General features: G+C 49.7%; 1 protein-coding gene across 1 annotated transcript in view; it reads left to right on the top strand.

Moving 5' to 3' along the window:
* SCARA5 (scavenger receptor class A member 5) overlaps positions 1-18,442 on the top strand; it is a 131,708-nt gene that overhangs the window by 80,723 nt on the left and 32,543 nt on the right. The window contains 3 exon segments of the mRNA XM_005670449.3: positions 3,193-3,273; positions 6,049-6,147; positions 9,134-9,190. Coding sequence (XP_005670506.2) covers positions 3,193-3,273; positions 6,049-6,147; positions 9,134-9,190 — 237 coding nt within the window.

Here is an 18,442-nt window from a genome sequence, read left to right as displayed (position 1 = left end):
GTGCAGGAACCTCTCTTGGCCCCCTTTGCTGCAGCCTTGACCTGGCCGGAAGATGGCTGGAATGGGAGTTGTAAACTCATTTGCTTCTTTGCTCTATCCTTCTTTGCTGTGTGACCTTAGGTATGTTCCAAACGTGTGCTGTGTCCCAGTCTTTTCATCTAGTCAGTCTGACTTTGCTTTTCTTTCTTTCTTTTTTCTTTTTTTTTTTTTTTTTTTTTTTGCCACACCCACAGCATGTGGAAGTTCCAGGCCAGGGATTGAATCTGAGCTGCAACTGCAGCAATGCTCATCCTTTAACCCGGGTAGGGGATGAAACCAGCACTTCCAGAACAATCCAAACCACTACAGTCTGGTTCTTAACCCACCATGCCACAGTGGAAACTCCTTACTTTGCTTTTTTCATAGAAGATAAGAAGGTGGTCACATACCCCAGTCCCCCTTGAATGATTTGTGTGTAACTCATGCATTTTTCAATTGTTGATTACTTTTTTCCCCTGCGTGTGTGCCATTGAATTCTTAAATAGCTGTCAACTTTGGTTAGGGGCTGGGGATGATGCCAACTTTGGGAATCTATCAGGACATCTTGCTCTTGGCTGCCTGGCTGTTTTGTGTGTATTAAAACCCTCTGATCTCATATACTCCTTCATTCATCAAATATTTATTGTGCAAGACATGACTGCTGGGCTATGAGTATACATGTTTTGGTTTCCTAGGGCTGCCATAACAAAGTACCACAAACTTGGTGGCTTATAACCACAGAAATGTATTCTCTCACTGTTCTGGGGGCTGGAAGTCTGAAATCAAGGTGTCCATAGGGCCATGCTCCCTCTAAACATTCTAGGGGAGGATGCTTCTTGGCCTCTTTCTAACTGATGTGGCCAGTGGTCCTTGGCATTCCTTGGCCTGTAGACCCAGCACCCCAGTCTCAGCCTCCATGGTGACATGGCCTTCTCCCTGTGGGTCTCTCTGTGCTTTCTCTTCTTATAAAGATGCCAGTCATTGTGTAAGGACTCACCTTCTTCCAATCTGACCTCATCTTAACTGGTTACATCTACAAAGACCCCATTTTCTTTCTTTGTTTCTTTTTTATCTTTTTAGGGTTGTACCCGTGGCATATGGTGGTTCCCAGGCTACGGGTTGAATCAGAGCTGTAGCTGCCTGCCTACGCCACAACCACAGCAACACTGGATCAGAGCTGCATCTGCAACCTACACCACAGCTCAGGCCATGCTGGATCCTTAACCCACTGAGCAAGGCCAGGGATTGAACCTGCAACCTCATGGTTACTAGTTGGATTCGTCTCTGCTGCGCCACAACAAGAACTCCCAAAGACCCAATTTTCAAAGAAAGTCATACTCTGAGGTTCCAGGTGGACATCGCCTTGGAGGGGACCCCCTTCAACCTAGCAAAGTAGAGTTCTGGCATATTCCTTGGTCCTCTTTTCCTCTCGCCAAGCAGCAGGAATGGGGGTCTTAGAGGCTGGATCTTCACAGCTGGAACAGGGATGGCAAGGATGTGGTGCTGTGTCATGGAGCTGGTGATGTTGGTAGGAAAAAGAGAACAGCTTTGATGTATACCTGTGACTCCAGGCCAAGGCAGTGGGAGACAAACATCAAGTGGCACCAAGGACATGTGTTCAAATACGTGATGCCCACTTTCAGCAGGAATGATGGACCAGAGAAGGAGTAAGGGCAAGGAGGTGGCCGTGAGCAGCCTCAGGGACCAGGTCACCACAGGGGATTGGCAGGGAGGGCTCCTGGGCTCGCCAGCCTGGGAACAGCAGATCGAGGTACAGGAAGGTTCCAGAGCATCCTGGGAATGACATCTAGTGTGATGAGCAAGGCAGAGTGGGCAGGACCAGACAGACCTGAGTAGAGACCTGGGGACCTTCACTTGCTAGCCAGCTATGTGGCTGCAACCCAGTGTGTGAAGATTCAATCCAATCACACTTGCCAAAATCCCTGTCAGGATGCTGGCGCCTCACCCTGGAAGCAGATCCCATGGAGCAATTAGAAACCCCTTCTTCTATCCGGGTGCTCAAGCCCGAAATCTGATCCTGATCCTGATCTGACTGCCGCCCCACCTCCACCTATGTTTAGCAAGGTCTGCCTCTTCTACCTCCCAACAGCCACTCACATCCCTGCTTCCCTAACCAGGGCTCTGCCACCTCCCACCTGGAGTGCCGCCTCCTCTTGACATCCTGCCTCTGCTTTCCGTCTGTTCCCATCCATCTTCCAACACAGCCGTCTTCCTCCTGTGCAGATCTGACCACACTCTTCTCTCAGGTGCTTCCTGTGGCTTCTGGTGCCCTCAGGGTCAAGTTCAGCACTTACACCAGGCCAGGCCCCTAAGACTCCCACTTCTTCTCCCATCCCACACCCTGCCCCCAGATTCTGATCCCATCATGACTCACAGATCTCCTTCTTTAAGTTTTTACAGGGATTTTTTTCCTCTGCCTGGAATTTTCCCCTTTCCCTCTTAGTTAGGGCCGCTTTAACAATGTTACAGACTGGGTGGCTTCAACAGCAGAGATTTCTTTCTCACGGTTCTGGAGGCTGGAAGTCTGAGCTCAGGGTTGGGTTTGGGTCAGAGCCTTCTTCCTGGCTTGCACATGGCTGCCTTCTTGCTGTGTCCTCCTGTGGCAGAGAAAGCATGCTTGGCAGTGCCAGCATGAGCAATGGAAAGAGGGAGAGTGCCCTCTGGGGTTTCTTCTGATGGCACTAATCCCATCATGGGGGCCCCACCCTCATAACCCCATCTAAACTTAATCGTCTCCCAAAGGCTCCATCTCCAAATAGCATCACACTGGGGTTTAGGGCTTCAGCATGTGCACTTGGTGTATGTGTAGGGGTGGGAGCCATGGACATGCAGTCCATAACACGATCCCACTCCTCCCTTTACTTAGACACCTTATGTCCCTCTTTGAGATTTCGCTTTGGATGTTACTTCTTCCAGGAAGGCTTCCTTGATTTCCACCTCCCCACTGCAAACACACACACACACACACACACACACACACACACACACACACACACACACACACACACACACAAGGCTGGACCAGGTGGAGCTCTGTGTGCTTCCAAAGCATTATGCTGACTTCTTCTCTTTAGACGGAGTTTTCATTTCCCCTGCAGGTGACCTATTTCAGAAAGCCATCCTCTAACCTTCTGCTGTTTGTAACTCTTCCAGGACCACCAGGCCCCAAAGGTGATCAGGGTGATGAAGGGAAGGAAGGCCAGCCTGGAATCCCTGGATTGCCTGGACTTCGAGGTAAGGGAGAGTCCCCTGGGAGGGACCTGGACATTCCAGGAAGGAAAGGGGCCCCCAGTCCATCCCTGACCCTCTGTTTTCTCATTGGTATTGGTGATGGGGCTCTCTGGAAAGTGCCCCATCAATTCAGCTACAAGTGCCCTGTTCTGTTAAGAGACTAAGAACTTGTTGGTATAACAGTAGAACAATAAGCTGGAGCAAATCCATTTCCATAGAAAGTACCATGATCTGAAGGAAAAGGGTGCATGTGAGGCTCACAGCTTCTTTTTTTTTAAAAAAATTATTTCTTTTGGTCTTTTGGGGGCTACACCCGCAGCATATGGAAGCTCTAGCTGCCCGCCTACACCACAGCCACAGCAATGCCAGATCCTTAACCCACGGAGCGAGGCCAGGATTGAACCCAGGTCCACATGGATCCTAGTTGGGTTCATTAACCCCTGAGCCACAACAGGAACTCTAAGCTCAGAGCTTTTTGAATCCACTTCCCATCTCAGGCATCAAGGTCTCTGTGACCAGGGCCATCAGAAAGAATGGAAGGTATTTGCTGTGGCTGTGGTGTAGGCCAGCAGCTGCAGCTCGGATTTGACCCCTAGCCTGGGATCTCCATATACCACGGGTGTGGCAGAAAGGAGGGAGGGAGTTCCACGATCCAGATCAACCTGTCAAGTATGTCTCGCCCCTCATCTTTCCTGGATCCCCAGTGCCTGACGCCCGCCTCCTGCTGATCCCCCCTGCTCAGTAGATACCTGCCTCTCTCCTGACGTCGCCATCCTGCCACACCCACTAGAGTCAGCCCGGAAGGTCCAGGGGCTGGCAAAGAGGGTCCTTTCTGGCCTCCTGGAAAGACTGTGTTCCTCTTAGATGCCTTGTCTCAGAAGTTCCTGTCCCATTACTTTGTCATGCTTTGATCTGGGTCTGTCTGTTCCCAAACCTCCGCTTGAGCAGCATTTCTCTAGAAGAGTGTAGGTGTTCTAAATGATGTAAGAGAAGGGAGGTGCTTAACAGGGGAAAGGTGCATGCTGACTTAGTCAGGAATTATGCCTCCAGGCCATCCCCTTCCTAAATCTCTGAGGAGGAGAGGAGGCAGAGGCTGGCAGAGGCAGAGCCCGTAGCCTGGCCTCCACGCCTGGCCTCCCCCTCTCAGTGCAGCGCCCTAAACTCAGAATTAAGGATGCTCCTGGGGTTCCCAGAGCTGTGGAACCTCTTTTCTGCCTCAGTCAGAGATGGGATGGGGGCTGCGTGGGCATAACCTGCACTAGATTCAGAACACTGTGGCAGCAGGACTCTTGGGTCCCGGGAGCATTGTGTTAGGAAGGAGAAGAAAGAAATTAAGCCTGGAGTTCCCGTTGTGGCTCAGTGGTAACAAACCCGGCTAGTATCCATGAGGACTCGGGGTTTGATCCCTGGCCTTGCTCAGTGGGGTTTGATCTCTGGCCTCGCTCAGTGGGTTAAGGATCCGGCGTTGCCGTGAACTGTGGCGTAGGTTGCAGATGTGGCTCAGATCCCTCATTGCTGTGGCTGTAGCATAGGCCAGCGGCTGCAGCTCCAACTCGACCCCTGGCCTGGGAACCTCCATGTGCCATGGATGCGGCCCTAAAAAGACCAAAGGAAAAAAAAAAAAAAAGAAAGAAAAAAGAAAGTAAGCCCTTCTCTGAGGTCCTGCCACCCTCTCGGGGCCCCCCTCTTCTTTCAGGCATTTGGTATTTGCTGCGGAGGAGTCATAACTGGGAGACAGATTTCCTCATGTCACGGAAAAAAGCCCAAGAAAACCAACCAACATTGAGGCAGGCAGGAAAAAACAATTAATTAGTTAATTAGAGTGCCCTGCTTTGCAGAGAGAACCTCAGGCTGAGGTCAGGCCTTGGGGCTGGGGCCCTGCTGGGTGAAAGCATCTGTTGACTCTGGCTTTTCGTGGTGAAATGCGGGCGGCGCCGGGGGCCTGACCCAGAGGCCGAGTGTCTGCCTCCGTTACTGAGCTTGCCGAGCTCCCCCTCGTCTTCAGCCTACCATCCTCTTCTCTACACCTCCCTGTGTTCATGACAGGGAGGGAACTTTCTGGCTTTGCCTTACATAGGATGCAGAGTGCTTTCATCTTCCTCCCGCCCTAAGTACTAGCAAGCACGTTACATCCAGCGCGAGATGAAGCCAACTGCCCAGGGCTAGGATCCTACCTCCAACAGTCTCTGCTGTGTGATCATAGGCAGGTTACCTAACCTCTCTGGGCCTCAGTTTCCTCGTTGGTAACACAGGTGAAATAATACCTTGGTTTATGGTGAGGCTTAAATCGGATACTTCATGGACAGCATCCAAAACAGTGCCTGGCACATAAAATTTTTTTGCCCATCTAAATCTCCAGCATAGCTAGAGGTGAAGAGACAGCTTCCAACTGAGGATGGCACCTCCACTATCACTTACAATAGAATTGGACCTTTCTCGGAGTTCCCTGGTAGCTCAGTGGGTCAAAGGTATAGTGTAGTCATTGCCGTAGCATGGGTTCAATCCCTGGTCCGGGAATTTCTGCATGCCGTGGGCATGGCCAAAAAAAGAAAAAGAAAAAGAATTTGACCTTTCAGGGAAAGGGGCTGGCCTCACTGAGTAAAAGATGCCGGCAGGGAGAGTTCGTGCTGACCTTTTGGCCACTGTTTTTGCAGCATCTTTGAGAAGAATCAGGAAGCAGAGGCAATGGGAGGATGCATGGTTGAGGTGTGTGATGATGGCCTCTGCTGGCCTTTCCAGTTCTGGGTCTGAGACTCCAAGACTTTTTTGTCTCCCCAGGTCTTCCAGGGGAGAGAGGGACCTCAGGACCGCCTGGCCCCAAGGGCGACGAGGGGAAGCTGGGAGCCACAGGACCGATGGGCATGCGTGGGTTCAAAGGTAACAATGTGTCTCAGACCACAGACACACACACACACACACACACACACACACACACACACACACACCGCCACTGCACCTTGCTTACTGCTAGCCTCTGGCACCAGCGTGGCCACTGGAGCATGGCCTGGGTTCAAATTCTGGCTTGGCCGGTGACTGCCTGAGTGACCTTGGGCAAGTCACTTAATCTCTTTCAACATCAGTTTCTTCATCCCTAAACTAGAACTCCTCGTGATGCTATATTTCCCAGGGCCATCAAGAGGATTACATGGGCGTCTACGTGTGAAAATCTGGTAAGCTCTAAATGCTGTATAGATGCAAGGGATTGTTGCTCCTGGTTACAGCTCAGTGATGTAACTGGAGAAAGTGGAAAAACACAAAGGCTGCAGACCCAGGATATTCACCTCCCCTCCAGTACTGCCAGATTCTTCAGTTTATCGTATCGTCTTCTGTGGCATGCGGAAGTTCCCGGGCCAGGGATCAAACCCACGCCACAACAGCGATCTGAGCTGCAGCAGTGACAATGCTGAATCCTTAACCTAGTGGTCACCAGGGAACCCGTTTGTAATATTCTTATTCCCCAAATATTTAAAACTTTCATCAGCTCTCAGATTTCTTTTGCCCATAGTGTTTCTCCTGAGTGTTTTTCCTTCCTGCGAATAGTCACATTGTCCATTTTCAGGGGAGCCCATTCTATAGGCAGTCCCTGTCTTTCCACGTTCATTTCAAGAAGAGGAGGAAATCTGACACTCTTTCCCCAGCCTCTGTCTTCTCACTTGTTAAAATGAAAACTAAGAACAAAGCACTGTTCACCATTCCCACCCCACATCTAGGGTGACCTCTTTGTTCTTTCTTTCTTTTTTTTTTTTGTCTTTTAAGGGCTGCACCTGCAGCATAGGGAAGTTCCCAGGCTGCAGGTTGAATCGGAGCTGTAGCTGCTGGCCTTCACCACAGCCACAGCAACGCCGGATCCGTGCTGCATCTGCAGTCTACACCACAGCTCATGGCAATGCCAGATCCTTAACCCACTGGACAAGGCCAGGGATTGAACCTGCGTCTTCATGGATACTTGTTGGATTCATTTCCACTGAGCCACGATGGGAACTCCTCGGATGACTGTAATCTTGGATCACTGGGAACTTTTACTCTGCTTTCTGGTTAATGATTAAACAGGCTACAGGTTTCCTTCCTTTCATGATCCACATTTTTAAAAAATGGATTTTAAAACACATTGCAAAAGCAGCACTTGCGTATTGAAAACAATTTAACAATGCAGACGTGTGTAAAGTGTAAAGTAAAAAGTATGTGCCCTCCGTCTTGGTCTCTTAAGCTCTTACTCTTCAGAATAACTACTGTATGTGTGTGTGTTGGCGGTGGTGGGGGGATTATTTTATTGGAGTAGAGTTGACTTACAATGTTGTGTTAGTTTCAGGTGTACAGCAAAGTGAACCAGTTCTACATATACATATATCCATTCTTTTTTCTCCATATAGATTATTACAGAATATTGAGTAGATTTCCCTGTGCTATACAGGAGGTCCTTGTTATTTATCTATGTTGTATACAGTGGCACATATATGTGTAATCCCATACTCCTAATTTATTTATCTCCCCTGTGGTTTCCCCTTTGGTGACCATGAGGTTGATTTTGAAATCTGTGAGTTTGTTCCTGGTTTATAAATAAGTTGTTTTGTATCATTTTTGTTAGATTCCAAGTATAAGTAATACCAATCATATGATATTTGTCTTTTCTCTGACTTACTTCACTTAGTATGGTAATTTCTGTGTCCATTTATGTTGCTGCACATGACATTATTTCCTTCTTTTATGGCTGAGTAATATTCCGTTTTATACATGTTGCCATGTCTTCTTTATCCACTCTTCCATCCGTGGACATTTAGGTTGCTTCCGTGTCTTGGCTACTTTAAATAACACTGCAGTGAACACTGGAGTGCATGAACCCTTTTGAATTATGGTTTTCTCTGGATGTATGCCCAGAGTGGGCTTGCTGGATCATATAGTAATGCTATATTTACTTTTTTAAGGCCCCTCCATACTGTTCTCCTCAGTGGTTGTACCAATTTACATTCCCACCAACAGTGGAGAATGTAAATTCTTTTCTCCACACCCTCTCCAGCACTTATTGTTTGTGGACTACTATAAACACCTTGGAGCACATCCTGCCCAATCTTTCTCTAAGCATGTTCATATTACACATATGGTGGCCTTTTTTTTTTTTTTTTTTTTTCTTCTTTCCCAAACTTGGATCACACGAGGCATTCTCCCCTGGAACTTGCTGGCTTGCTTTTTTCACAAGAGCATATGCCATAAGCTTTTGATTTGCAGCTATCTTTCTGGAGGTACTTGGATAGAATTCCCTGGTCATTTTAATGTCCCCTTGAGTGGTGTCAGGACCTTTCTACTTCTTTGCAGAGTGAGATGCTAGCTGAGAAAAGAGCTCTGTTCTTTTAACCATATCCTGGGAAGGAAATTCCACAATTCCCTGGAAACTCTCCCTCATGTTTTATAGCTTCCCCCGATGATAAATCTGCCTGACGTAGAACCTGCGTCTCTCCCTTTGTAACTGAAGACCTCCCTCCCTCCTCTTCTCCCTCTACGCTTATTAGAACAACCCTGGATTTGGACTTCTAAAACCTTGGCTGTTTAATAGGAATATCTTTGCTTTGTCTCCTTCCTGCTGAATACCTTGTACTCCTTCGATCTGTGCTGCGCTGCTTCTCTGCTTTATTTTAGCGGGATGGAAACCTCTCAGTTCGTTACCCACCCACCCTCCTTCCGAGGAGGACGGGGACGGGCAGCCTAATTGGCTGAAGCTCTTCACTTCCTGCCCAGTGCCCTCCTGTGCTGTGGGCTCCTGGCCTGAGGATTTCTTTGCTGTTGGGTTAATAAGTCTCTTGCCGATGAGAGTTTGTTCACAAGTAGATTGATTTCCATTCCTAATGCTGGTTTTCCTCCTCTGTTTCAGGTGACCGAGGCCCAAAAGGAGAGAAAGGAGAGAAAGGAGACAGAACAGGAGACACCAGTAAGGAAGTTCTGTTGGGGTCACTGGCTTCTTTGTCAGCACAGGTGTGGCTGTCACCCAAGCAGCCCCACAAGTTTTGGGGCCTGGAGGCTGGAGCCACTGGCCAGGGATCCAGGGTCAAGGGAGCTCCCTACTTGCTCCAGGACTCTGCTGGTCCAGCCAGAGATGACTATACCCCAGGGGCATGGGCCATGTCTCCAGATGTGGAATAAGCCCAGTGGTTGTATGGGAGGCAGGCAGACAGCCTGGGCTCCCTTTTGGCTGCCTCAGTGTGTAATGTGTGCCTCAGTTTTCTCATCTATAGAATGGGGATAAGACGAGGTCTTACTTTATAGAGTCATTGTGAGAAATAAATGAGTTAATCCATGTAACGCATGGTGGGGACATGTGGTTAGGATTCAGTACGTATTTATTATTATCCTATGTAAAACACCAATTCAGACAGACTTTCTAAAGTCATTGGAGGCGTTCCCATTGTGGCGCAGGGGAAACGAATCCAGTAGGAACCACGAGGTTGTGGGTTTGATCCCTGGCCTCACTCAGTGGGTTAAGGATCCGGCATTGCCATGAACTGTGGTGTAGGTCGCAGAAACGACTTGGATCCTGAGTTGCTGTGGCTGTGGTGCAGGCCAGCAACTGTAGCTCCAATTCAACCCTAACCTGGGAACCTCTATATGCCACAGGTGTGGCCCTAAAAACAAAATAAAGATGGTTGCTGAAATTCGGTTAAAACACACGACCTCCCTGGGTGGTTACCTGGGGAAAGGTATAGCGGCAAAGCAGCATCCTGTCTGTTTTCCTCCTCGGCTGCTGAGTGAGCCGTGATGCCAGAGATCTCATTGCTTGGCTGTCCACCCATCCTAGGAATGGGCGTCTTTCTGACAAGAGTCCTTCCTAAAATGTTTACAAGGGAAGCCAGCTTATCTAGTTAGGATACGCTTTTCTGGGGCTTATTTCCGCTTCAAAGGGCTCTGTGTAGAACCTTGGAGAGATTGCCAGAGAAGAGCGAGCCTCCGAGCCAAGTTTCAATGAATAGAGTCTCATAGCCAAGTTACAAAAAATACCAGCATATAGTATTTGTTGGGTTCTGAAACACTGCCATCTGTGTGAGGTCTCGGCAGTTTATCCTTTTCTAGGCTATCTGGGTGCCGGTGTTGGCTCTCTAGGAATCTTGGGCTGAGGGAAGATCCCACTGCAAATGCACACTTTGGACCCTGAGGCTGATCTTTGGTTTCAGTGGGTCTTTAAGAGGATACTTCCAGGGACTTCCCGTGGTGGCTTAGCAGTAATGAACCTAACTACTTCCATGAGGATTCAGAGTCAATCCCTGGCCACGCACAGTGGGTTAAGAATCCGTCATTTCTGTGAGCTGTGGTGTAGGTTGCAGATGTGGCTCAGATCCCTCATTGCTGTGGCTGTGGTGTAGGCCGGCGGCTTCAGCTCCAATTCAGCCCTTAGCCTGGGAACCTCCATAGGCCTCGGGTGCGGCCCTAAAAAACAAACAAACCGAAAAAGATGACACTTCCATCCCAGGCATGCAGGACCACAAGGAGACCTTGCTCTTGAATAATGCCCTTCCCCCAGGTCCCAGAAACTTTAGCTTGTCTCCCGCTCCCTCTGCCCTTTCCTTTCCCCTGGGGCAGTGATTAAAGTCAAAGAGGAAGAATGTGCATGACAGCTCTTTGTCACTCTAAAGTACTGAGTGTACTTGAGGACATGGTCTGCCCGTGTCTACCCTGGACTCCACGCATCCACCTTACCCTTAGATGCTGTAATCCACAAAGTCGTCTACGTGCCGTGCAGCCTTTCTAGCCTTCTCTAGAGTCCCTTTCAAGGTCAGCCAAGGGTTAACTGGGAGTGTCCTGGCTAGATGAGATTTGTCTGGACCCTGCAGGAGACAGAAGAAACTTTTGAAGGTGCAGGAAGAGAGTCTAGATCTGATCTAGGACATTGGTGACAGATCTGAGTCACATTGTCTAGGGGCTGGGCACCGTACTTGGTCTCCTGAATGCCGCCCCTCCTACTCTTTGTTAGATTGGCTTCTGATGGAATGTTCCCAGGGCAGCTGAGAAGGACTGTGGTGTTTAGCTGTGTGAGATAAATAACCTCTGACGTGGTGGCAGGGAGAGAAGGACCTTAGAGAGGAAGATCAGAAACGCTGCCCACAGTGCCTAGGTGACAAGTACCCAGGTGCTTTTCAGGGCCCTTTGGCAACTGTTCTCCAGTGGGAAAGGATGGGCTGGCCAGGCCCTGGGAAAGGGGGTGCATATCTGTCACCATTCATCCCAAGGATGCTGTTGTCACTGTTTACCTTGCCTCTGTGGGCCCAGCTGACTGGGATTGCATTAGGATTGGGCTCTGAGGGCTGGGAGCACGGTATGGGAGGGGGGCCTGAGCCACAGAGGTGGTGGATGGCTCCCCCAGGCACAGGTGAGAGCTTGGGAAAAGGACATCTCGTCCACTTGGCCCTGGAGCTTCTTGATTGCATCATAGGAGGCTTATATGAGCTTGGGATGGCACCTTCCCCAGGGATGGCCCTGAGAGGCTCTCCCTTCCCAGGACCCCAGAGTTCAGATCACAGCCCCTTAACAAGACCAAAAATGTCTCCATTTGGTGATGGACCTGGGAAGTGAGGACGGGAACTGCCCCATTGACAGGTGGCATTGGCACGTGTGACACAAGGGAGAGACACGGGGATTGCAGATCCACCAGGCTGGACTGAGGCCGTCCATCTCCCCTTCTCAGAGGCTTGAGTGGGGAGTGGAGGCTCCCAAGAAAGGGCAGAAGCTGGATGGAAAGCCCAGGCGTTGGACTTGTCTGATTCTGGAATGAGAGCTCAGGCCCCGGTCTTGAGGCGTAGCTTTAGGCTCCTTAAACCCCCGCAGGATACTCTCACCCAGAGATGTGGATTTAAGGGCCTGAAGCTGAAAGGGGACCACTGAAGCAATTCAGGGCTGAGACCTGGGCCTTCTCACGGCCTCCACGCCCTGGCCTGCCTCTGCCCACACCAAACCCACACTGTATTCAGGCTCCCGGTTAGGTTTCCAAGAAACTCCAATCCCAGAGGCATTAAACTGGATCCTTGGGACTCAGGCTCCGAGGAGGGAGCCAGGGATCATCTTTCAGAAAAGTGTGGAAATTCTGACCAATGCCCAGTACCCACTGCTGGGGGATTCTTAGTCATTCCCTGAGCCCAGGGCGGCCCCACTGTGAGATCCAGTGGGTGGGAAGAAGAAGTTCTCGGCACGGGGTCCCACCCTCCTTCAAAAAAGGATGCTGTGGAGGAGGAACCCTCCCCTGGGAATGCTCAGCTTGCGCCTGAGGGTGTGGGATATTTACAAACACCTCCCAGCTTTAGCAGCAAAAACCTAAAGTTCCTGCAGGTGGTGATGTTACTACATTAGAGGGATTGATGAGATAAACAACATAGACACCCCTCAGGTCAGAATCAGAAAGTGGGGGTTTTCCTTTGATGAGGCATTACCAAAAAGGCTTCTCAAGCCTCATATTTTAAGTCAAAATCAAAATATTTTTCAGAACAAGGTCTTACTGTTTATCCATGTTTTGGCCTGAAGTCATAGGGTTTTGGAGTTGGGTGGCATTTCAAACCAACTCCTCTCCCACCACGGCCCACCCTACCACTTCACAGAACAGAGAGCTGGAGAGAATTCCCACAGCCCACCAGCGAGGTCATGGCCAAACTGGGCCTAGAATACAGAACCCCTGATTTCTGCTTGACGAGAGTAAAGGTTTTTTTGTTGTTGATTGTTTCAAGCAAGGGATATATCATTCATTCTGTTAGATGTTTGGCTTTTGAGAGTTTGGCCAAGGGGAAAAAAAAGCTGCACATATACATCTTAAGACAGAAAGACATTTGTTTTACCCTCATATATGGTCCATTTGCAAAAATAAATAGCATTTTTGCAGCTGGGGGGTGGGTAGAGGATTCAGTTCTGTTGGAGCCCCACAGCATGAATTTAAAGCAGGATATAAGTTCAGATTGTTTAAAAATATTTTTTTCCGTTGGTTTCACATGGAAAAAAGTATGCGGAATGTACAGGGGTAAATTCCAAAGCAGTGCTTGTTGATAACTATCAGTGACATCTCAGAAAACTTGAAAAATATTTAACACCTTGTGTGTGTGTTTTCAATATTTAGGGAAGTAGGTTTGTGTGCGTTTGGAGGGGGACCCTGGCATGCAGCATAAGCTCAGAATAAATTATGAGGACGGTGGTTTGTAGACGATTTTGTTTTTTGCTTTTGTCTTTTTAGGGCTGCACCCATGGCATATGAAAGTTCCCAGGCTAGGAGTCAAATTGGAGGTGCAGCTGCGGCCTTATACCACAGCTCATGGCAATGCTGGATCCTTAACCCACTGGGCGAGTCCAGGGATCGAACCAGCATCCTCATGGATACTAGTCGGCCTTGTTACCACTGAGCTATGATGGGAACTCCTTTAGATGGTTATTTTTCCATTGCTGCTGAGCTGTCTCTATCTCTGTTTTAGGATAAAGGATGCAAAGACAATGTTGGGAGTCTATGAATTCCCTTCCGCCCCTTCCTGTCTCTAGAGTTGGCTGACCTGGGTGCCCCAGGGAACCTCTTTGGGGTAGTATAATTCCAAAAATTAGTGCACTTTTGGGCTGGTGGACTTTTTGTACACAATTCTAGTTCTTTATTAACTCACCTGCCTGTACATCCTCTTCCTTATACAACTTAATACCCCAGCAACAACATGATTTAAAAGTAAACGACACTTCCAAGAAAAAGGAACCACTTAACACAAGGCTGCTCACCAACTTGCACCTGGTACTCTGACAAGGTAGTCTCTGTGCCCAACTTTTATAAAATTCCCCAGTCCCATTCAGGAGGCATAATGATGTCTATGCTAGAGAGAGAGGAGAAGGCTGAGGGTGGAGATAAGGAGCCAACCCAGAGCCACCGGAGTTTATCAGAGGCAGAGCCAGGACACGAATCAGTTCTGTCCAGCCTGGAGCCCACTTCAGAGTCCTTCTGCTCCCATCTTGGATCCTCTTTTTATTCTCTCTGGCCTTTGTCAGCATGGGTCTTCATGGGATCCTGTCTATTCTCCATGGGTTTAATCTGAAAGTGCTAATTTCTTCCTTACCAATGTTCACATTTTACATTTTTTAGTTGAAATCTAGTTGCTGGAGTTCCTGTCGTGGCTCAGTGGTTAACGAATCCGACTAGGAACCATGAGGTTGTGGGTTCGATCCCTGGCCTTGCTCAGTGGGTTAGGGATCTGGTTGCCGCGAGCTGTGGTGTGGGTTGCAGACGCAGCTTGGATCTGGCATTGCTGTGGCGCTAGTGTAGGCCGGCAGCTGTAGCTCCAGTTAGACCTCTAGCCTGGGAACCTCCATATGCCGTGGGAGCGGCCCTAGAAAAGGCAAAAAGACAAAAAAGACAAAAAAAAGAAAAAAGAAAAAGAAATGTAGTTGCTATAAAACATTATATGCATTACAGGAACACAATACAGTGATTCACAATGTTTAAAGGTTACATTCTATTTGCAATTATCACAAAACATTGGCCATATTCCCCAGGCTGTACAAATCCATCCCTGTAGCCTATTTTATGCCTAATAGTCTGTACCCCTCAATCCCCTTCCCCTGTACTGCCACCCCCACCGCCACCCTCTCCCCACTGGTAACCACTAGTTTGTTCTGTGAATCTGCTTTGTTGTTGATGCTATATTCACTAGTGTGTTGTATTTTTTTAGGGACTGAGTTACTTTTAAGGGACTCTTCCCTGTGTCAGAGTTGGCTCTCTATTTCACCAAGCTTTGGTGGGCTCACTGGTTTGGTGGCTCTGGGTAGGCCTGACTAAGGTTCTCGCAGGGGCAGGGGTGGAGGGGGGTGGGAGGTGGGAGTGGGGCACGGGCTCCACCTCTGCCAGCAGAGCCCCGCCCCGCCTGCGGGCTTTTCCCAATTCTCCCCCATTGCGTGATTACGTTGAGTGTGTATTTGGTTCATCCTTTCTCTTTCTCCTTACATGGTGCCTGACCGAGGCAAATGCCACAGGATGGGTGGAGGCGGCAAAGTGTTTTTCAAATGTTTTCTCCCCTTCGTTTATGTCCGGTGACTGAACATACACAAAGACAGAAAGTCACGTAGAAAAATGGCCCCCTCCAGGAGTTCCCTGGTGGCCTAGCCGTGAAAGATCCGGTGTTGTCACTGCTGTGGTTTGGGTTCAATCCCTGGCCCAGGAACTTCTGCATGCTGCAGGCACAGCCCCCAAAAGAAGAAACTTTGCCCCAGCCCAAACAGCGCTTCCACTGCTGGCTGATGCAGGGTGGGGGACGCCAGGGAGAGAAGTGAGCGTGAGTGGCAGGACATGGAAAATGAGCCGTGTTGGGAGGCACATGAAAATGGAGCAGGGACAGTCACAGCCTGAGGCCCATGGATCAGAAACCAGGCAGGGAGCTGGCGTTGGAAGGGAGCAGAGGTGAGAGTGGGCTTCCCTCACTTCCGTCACAGAAAAGGGATAGATGTGTGGCAGGAAAGAAACATATAAGGAAGAGATGTCATTCACTTTTTTAGCGAATGTTCACGGAGCCTTTGCTGGAGAGCAGGCCCTGGCTGAGGGCTGAGGAGTCCAGACACATAAGGCCTTGGCCTCACCTTAGGAGCTCACAGGCCGGCAGGTGAGAGGGACATGCAACAATCCTGGGAGAGTGTGGTGAGGGCTGTGGGAGGCAGAGGTACCAAGGGGGTCACTCCATGAGGTGCTTCTGCCCCAAATCTTGAAGGGCAAGTTGGGGAGCCCACCAGTCCATCATGTGGAGAAGGTGAAGGAATTCCGGGTAGTGAACCTGCTTGGAACGGCAGAGAACAGTCTGATAAACACAACCCGTTTGGTGCAGCAAAGTTTTGGGATGCAAGAAGCAAAAAAATAAGGTCAGAGAGATGTTTGGGGAATCCCAGGTCAGGAGTCCAGGCTCAGTCTCTGGGTGGTCAAGACGAGCATGACATGGCAGCCATGAGAGGGGACCGGCCAGGCAGAGAATCAGACTAGAGCCAGGACCAAGGCTGTGGCAGCAGAGCCCTAGCATTCCTGATGGCCCTCAGCACCCCAGCCAGTGCCAGCCCCCCGTGGCAGGCCCTTCCCCCGTGGAAAGGAGCCCCACAGGGTCCAGGCTTCCCTGGGACCCCTGCTCCTGCTGTTGGCTGAGCTGCTCCCCTTTCAGAAAGGCCTGTTTTTCAGAAACTCCCATTTCCTAAGAAGAGGAGGCGGGCGGGCGGGCCTTGGAGCAGCTGTGCTGAGATCCAAGTCCCCTTCTGACCTGGCTGTGTGGCCCTGAGGCCACTTGCTGAGCCTCTCCAGCCACAATTTCCTTTTTTCTCCCCTGTTCTGTGCGAAGGATGGGATCTGGCCCTGCAGGCATTTCGCTTTGCCAAGAGCCTATCTTAAGCCTTCCAAAAACAAAGCCAGTGACTTTTCCTGAAAGCTTCCTGGTGACCCCTTCCAGGAGAGCTTCAAATTGCTCTGTGCAAAAAATAGCTCAGTTATGATGAATCTGAGCTGCCCTAAGTTTGATGGCTTCAGATAACTCCAAGAAAGTCTGGAAAATCACAAGCCTGGTTCCTTTAAGAAGCCTGGTGTGAAATGGGAGAGTGGGGTAAGGGTGGAGTGGGGGGGCTGCCTGAGAGCCCCTAACATTCCTGCCTTATAAAAGGAAGAGAAACAAGCTTTGAGCTTTTTGGCTTGAGCCCTGGAGAAATTCAGCCCCCTTGGAGAATCAGAGAGAGGAGAGTGGTGCTAAAAGGTCATTAACAGGCCCACTAGGATTTGTAGTCTTTTTTTTTTTTTTTTTTTTTTTTTTTTTTTTTTTTTGCTGCACCCACAGCATGCAGAAATTCCTGGGCCAGAGATCTAACCAGAGCCACACCAGTGACAATGCTTGATCCTTAACCCACTGACCCACCAGGCAACTTCTTGTATTTCTATTCTTTTTTTTTTTTTTTTAATCAGTCTTATTAGGGCCACACCTTGGCATATGGAAGTTCCCAGGCTAGGGGTCGAATCAGAGCCGTAGCTGCTGGCCTACGCCACAGCCACAGCAATTCAGAATCCAAGCCACATCTGGGACCTAACACCACAGCTCACAGCAATGCCAGATCCTTAACCCACTGAGCAGGGCCAGGGACCGAACATGCGTCCTGATGGATACTAGCCAGGGTCGTTACTGCTGAGCCACGATGGGAACTCCTTGTATTTGTATTCTTGATGAGTAGATGCCAAGTGAAAGCAGGAGCCAGCTGAGGGCTAGGCGGAGAAAAATTAACAAGCTAGTATTTGCAGTTTATGTTGAGAATGAGTGGCCAGGTGTAAGGTTTACTCCTTTTAACTGGTAGGCTTGTGGGTGGAGGTAACCAGTCCTCGAAGCCCCTGTACTTTATCTGATGCTTGAGCCAGGGAGCATGTCAGCACTGTCTTCATTCCTGTTGTGACCCCCACTCAGCTGGCACTTCTGGGCCCACCCTCGTGGGAGCCTGGAGGACCACGGCGTTCCTGGCGCCCTGACTAACAAGCGCTGTTTTCTGGGATCTGCCCTGAGGAAGCCTTTTTGTAGTATAAACCTTAGCCTGAAGGTGAGCAAGGCATTTTCTACACTAACAATGCCTTGGAAGCCTGAAGGAGGGAAGTTTTGGTCTTTGATGTGGGTTTCTTTTTTTTTTTCTTTTTTTAGGGCTGCACCCACGGCATATGGAGGTTCCCAGGCTAGGGGTCCAATTGGAACTGTAGCCGCCATCCTGCACCACACCCACAGCAATGTGGGATGTGAACTACATCGGTGACCTACACCACAGCTCACAGCAACGCCGCCGGATCCTTAACCCATGGAGGGAGGCCAGGGATCAAACCCGCATCCTCATGAATACAAATAGGGCTCCTTACCACTGAGCCACAACGGGAACTTCCTGATGGGGGTTTTTGTTCGAAGAAAGGTTGCCATTGAGACGTACATTCAAACCAGGAATGGTGAGACTGTTTCCTGAGAAAGCAGGTCAACCAACTCAGGAGTTGCTCTTAGTCCCCCCGACCTTGCACTCACGGGCCTTAGGTTGGAGGTCACAGCACTGCAGGCACTAGATTAAATCCGGGAGGTCCCCCCGCCCCCTACACCCCGTCTTTTTGAGGTAACTGCATCAGCGTTCACTGCCGCTGCATTAACGTCAGGCTGCACTTCCCCGCGGGGCCTTTGACTGTGGAAAGCTCCCTCAGAGGGAC

Source organism: Sus scrofa, chromosome 14 (genome assembly GCF_000003025.6).
Source record: "Sus scrofa isolate TJ Tabasco breed Duroc chromosome 14, Sscrofa11.1, whole genome shotgun sequence".
Taxonomy (NCBI): domain Eukaryota; kingdom Metazoa; phylum Chordata; class Mammalia; order Artiodactyla; family Suidae; genus Sus; species Sus scrofa.
This window is presented reverse-complemented; position numbering and strand designations above follow the sequence as displayed.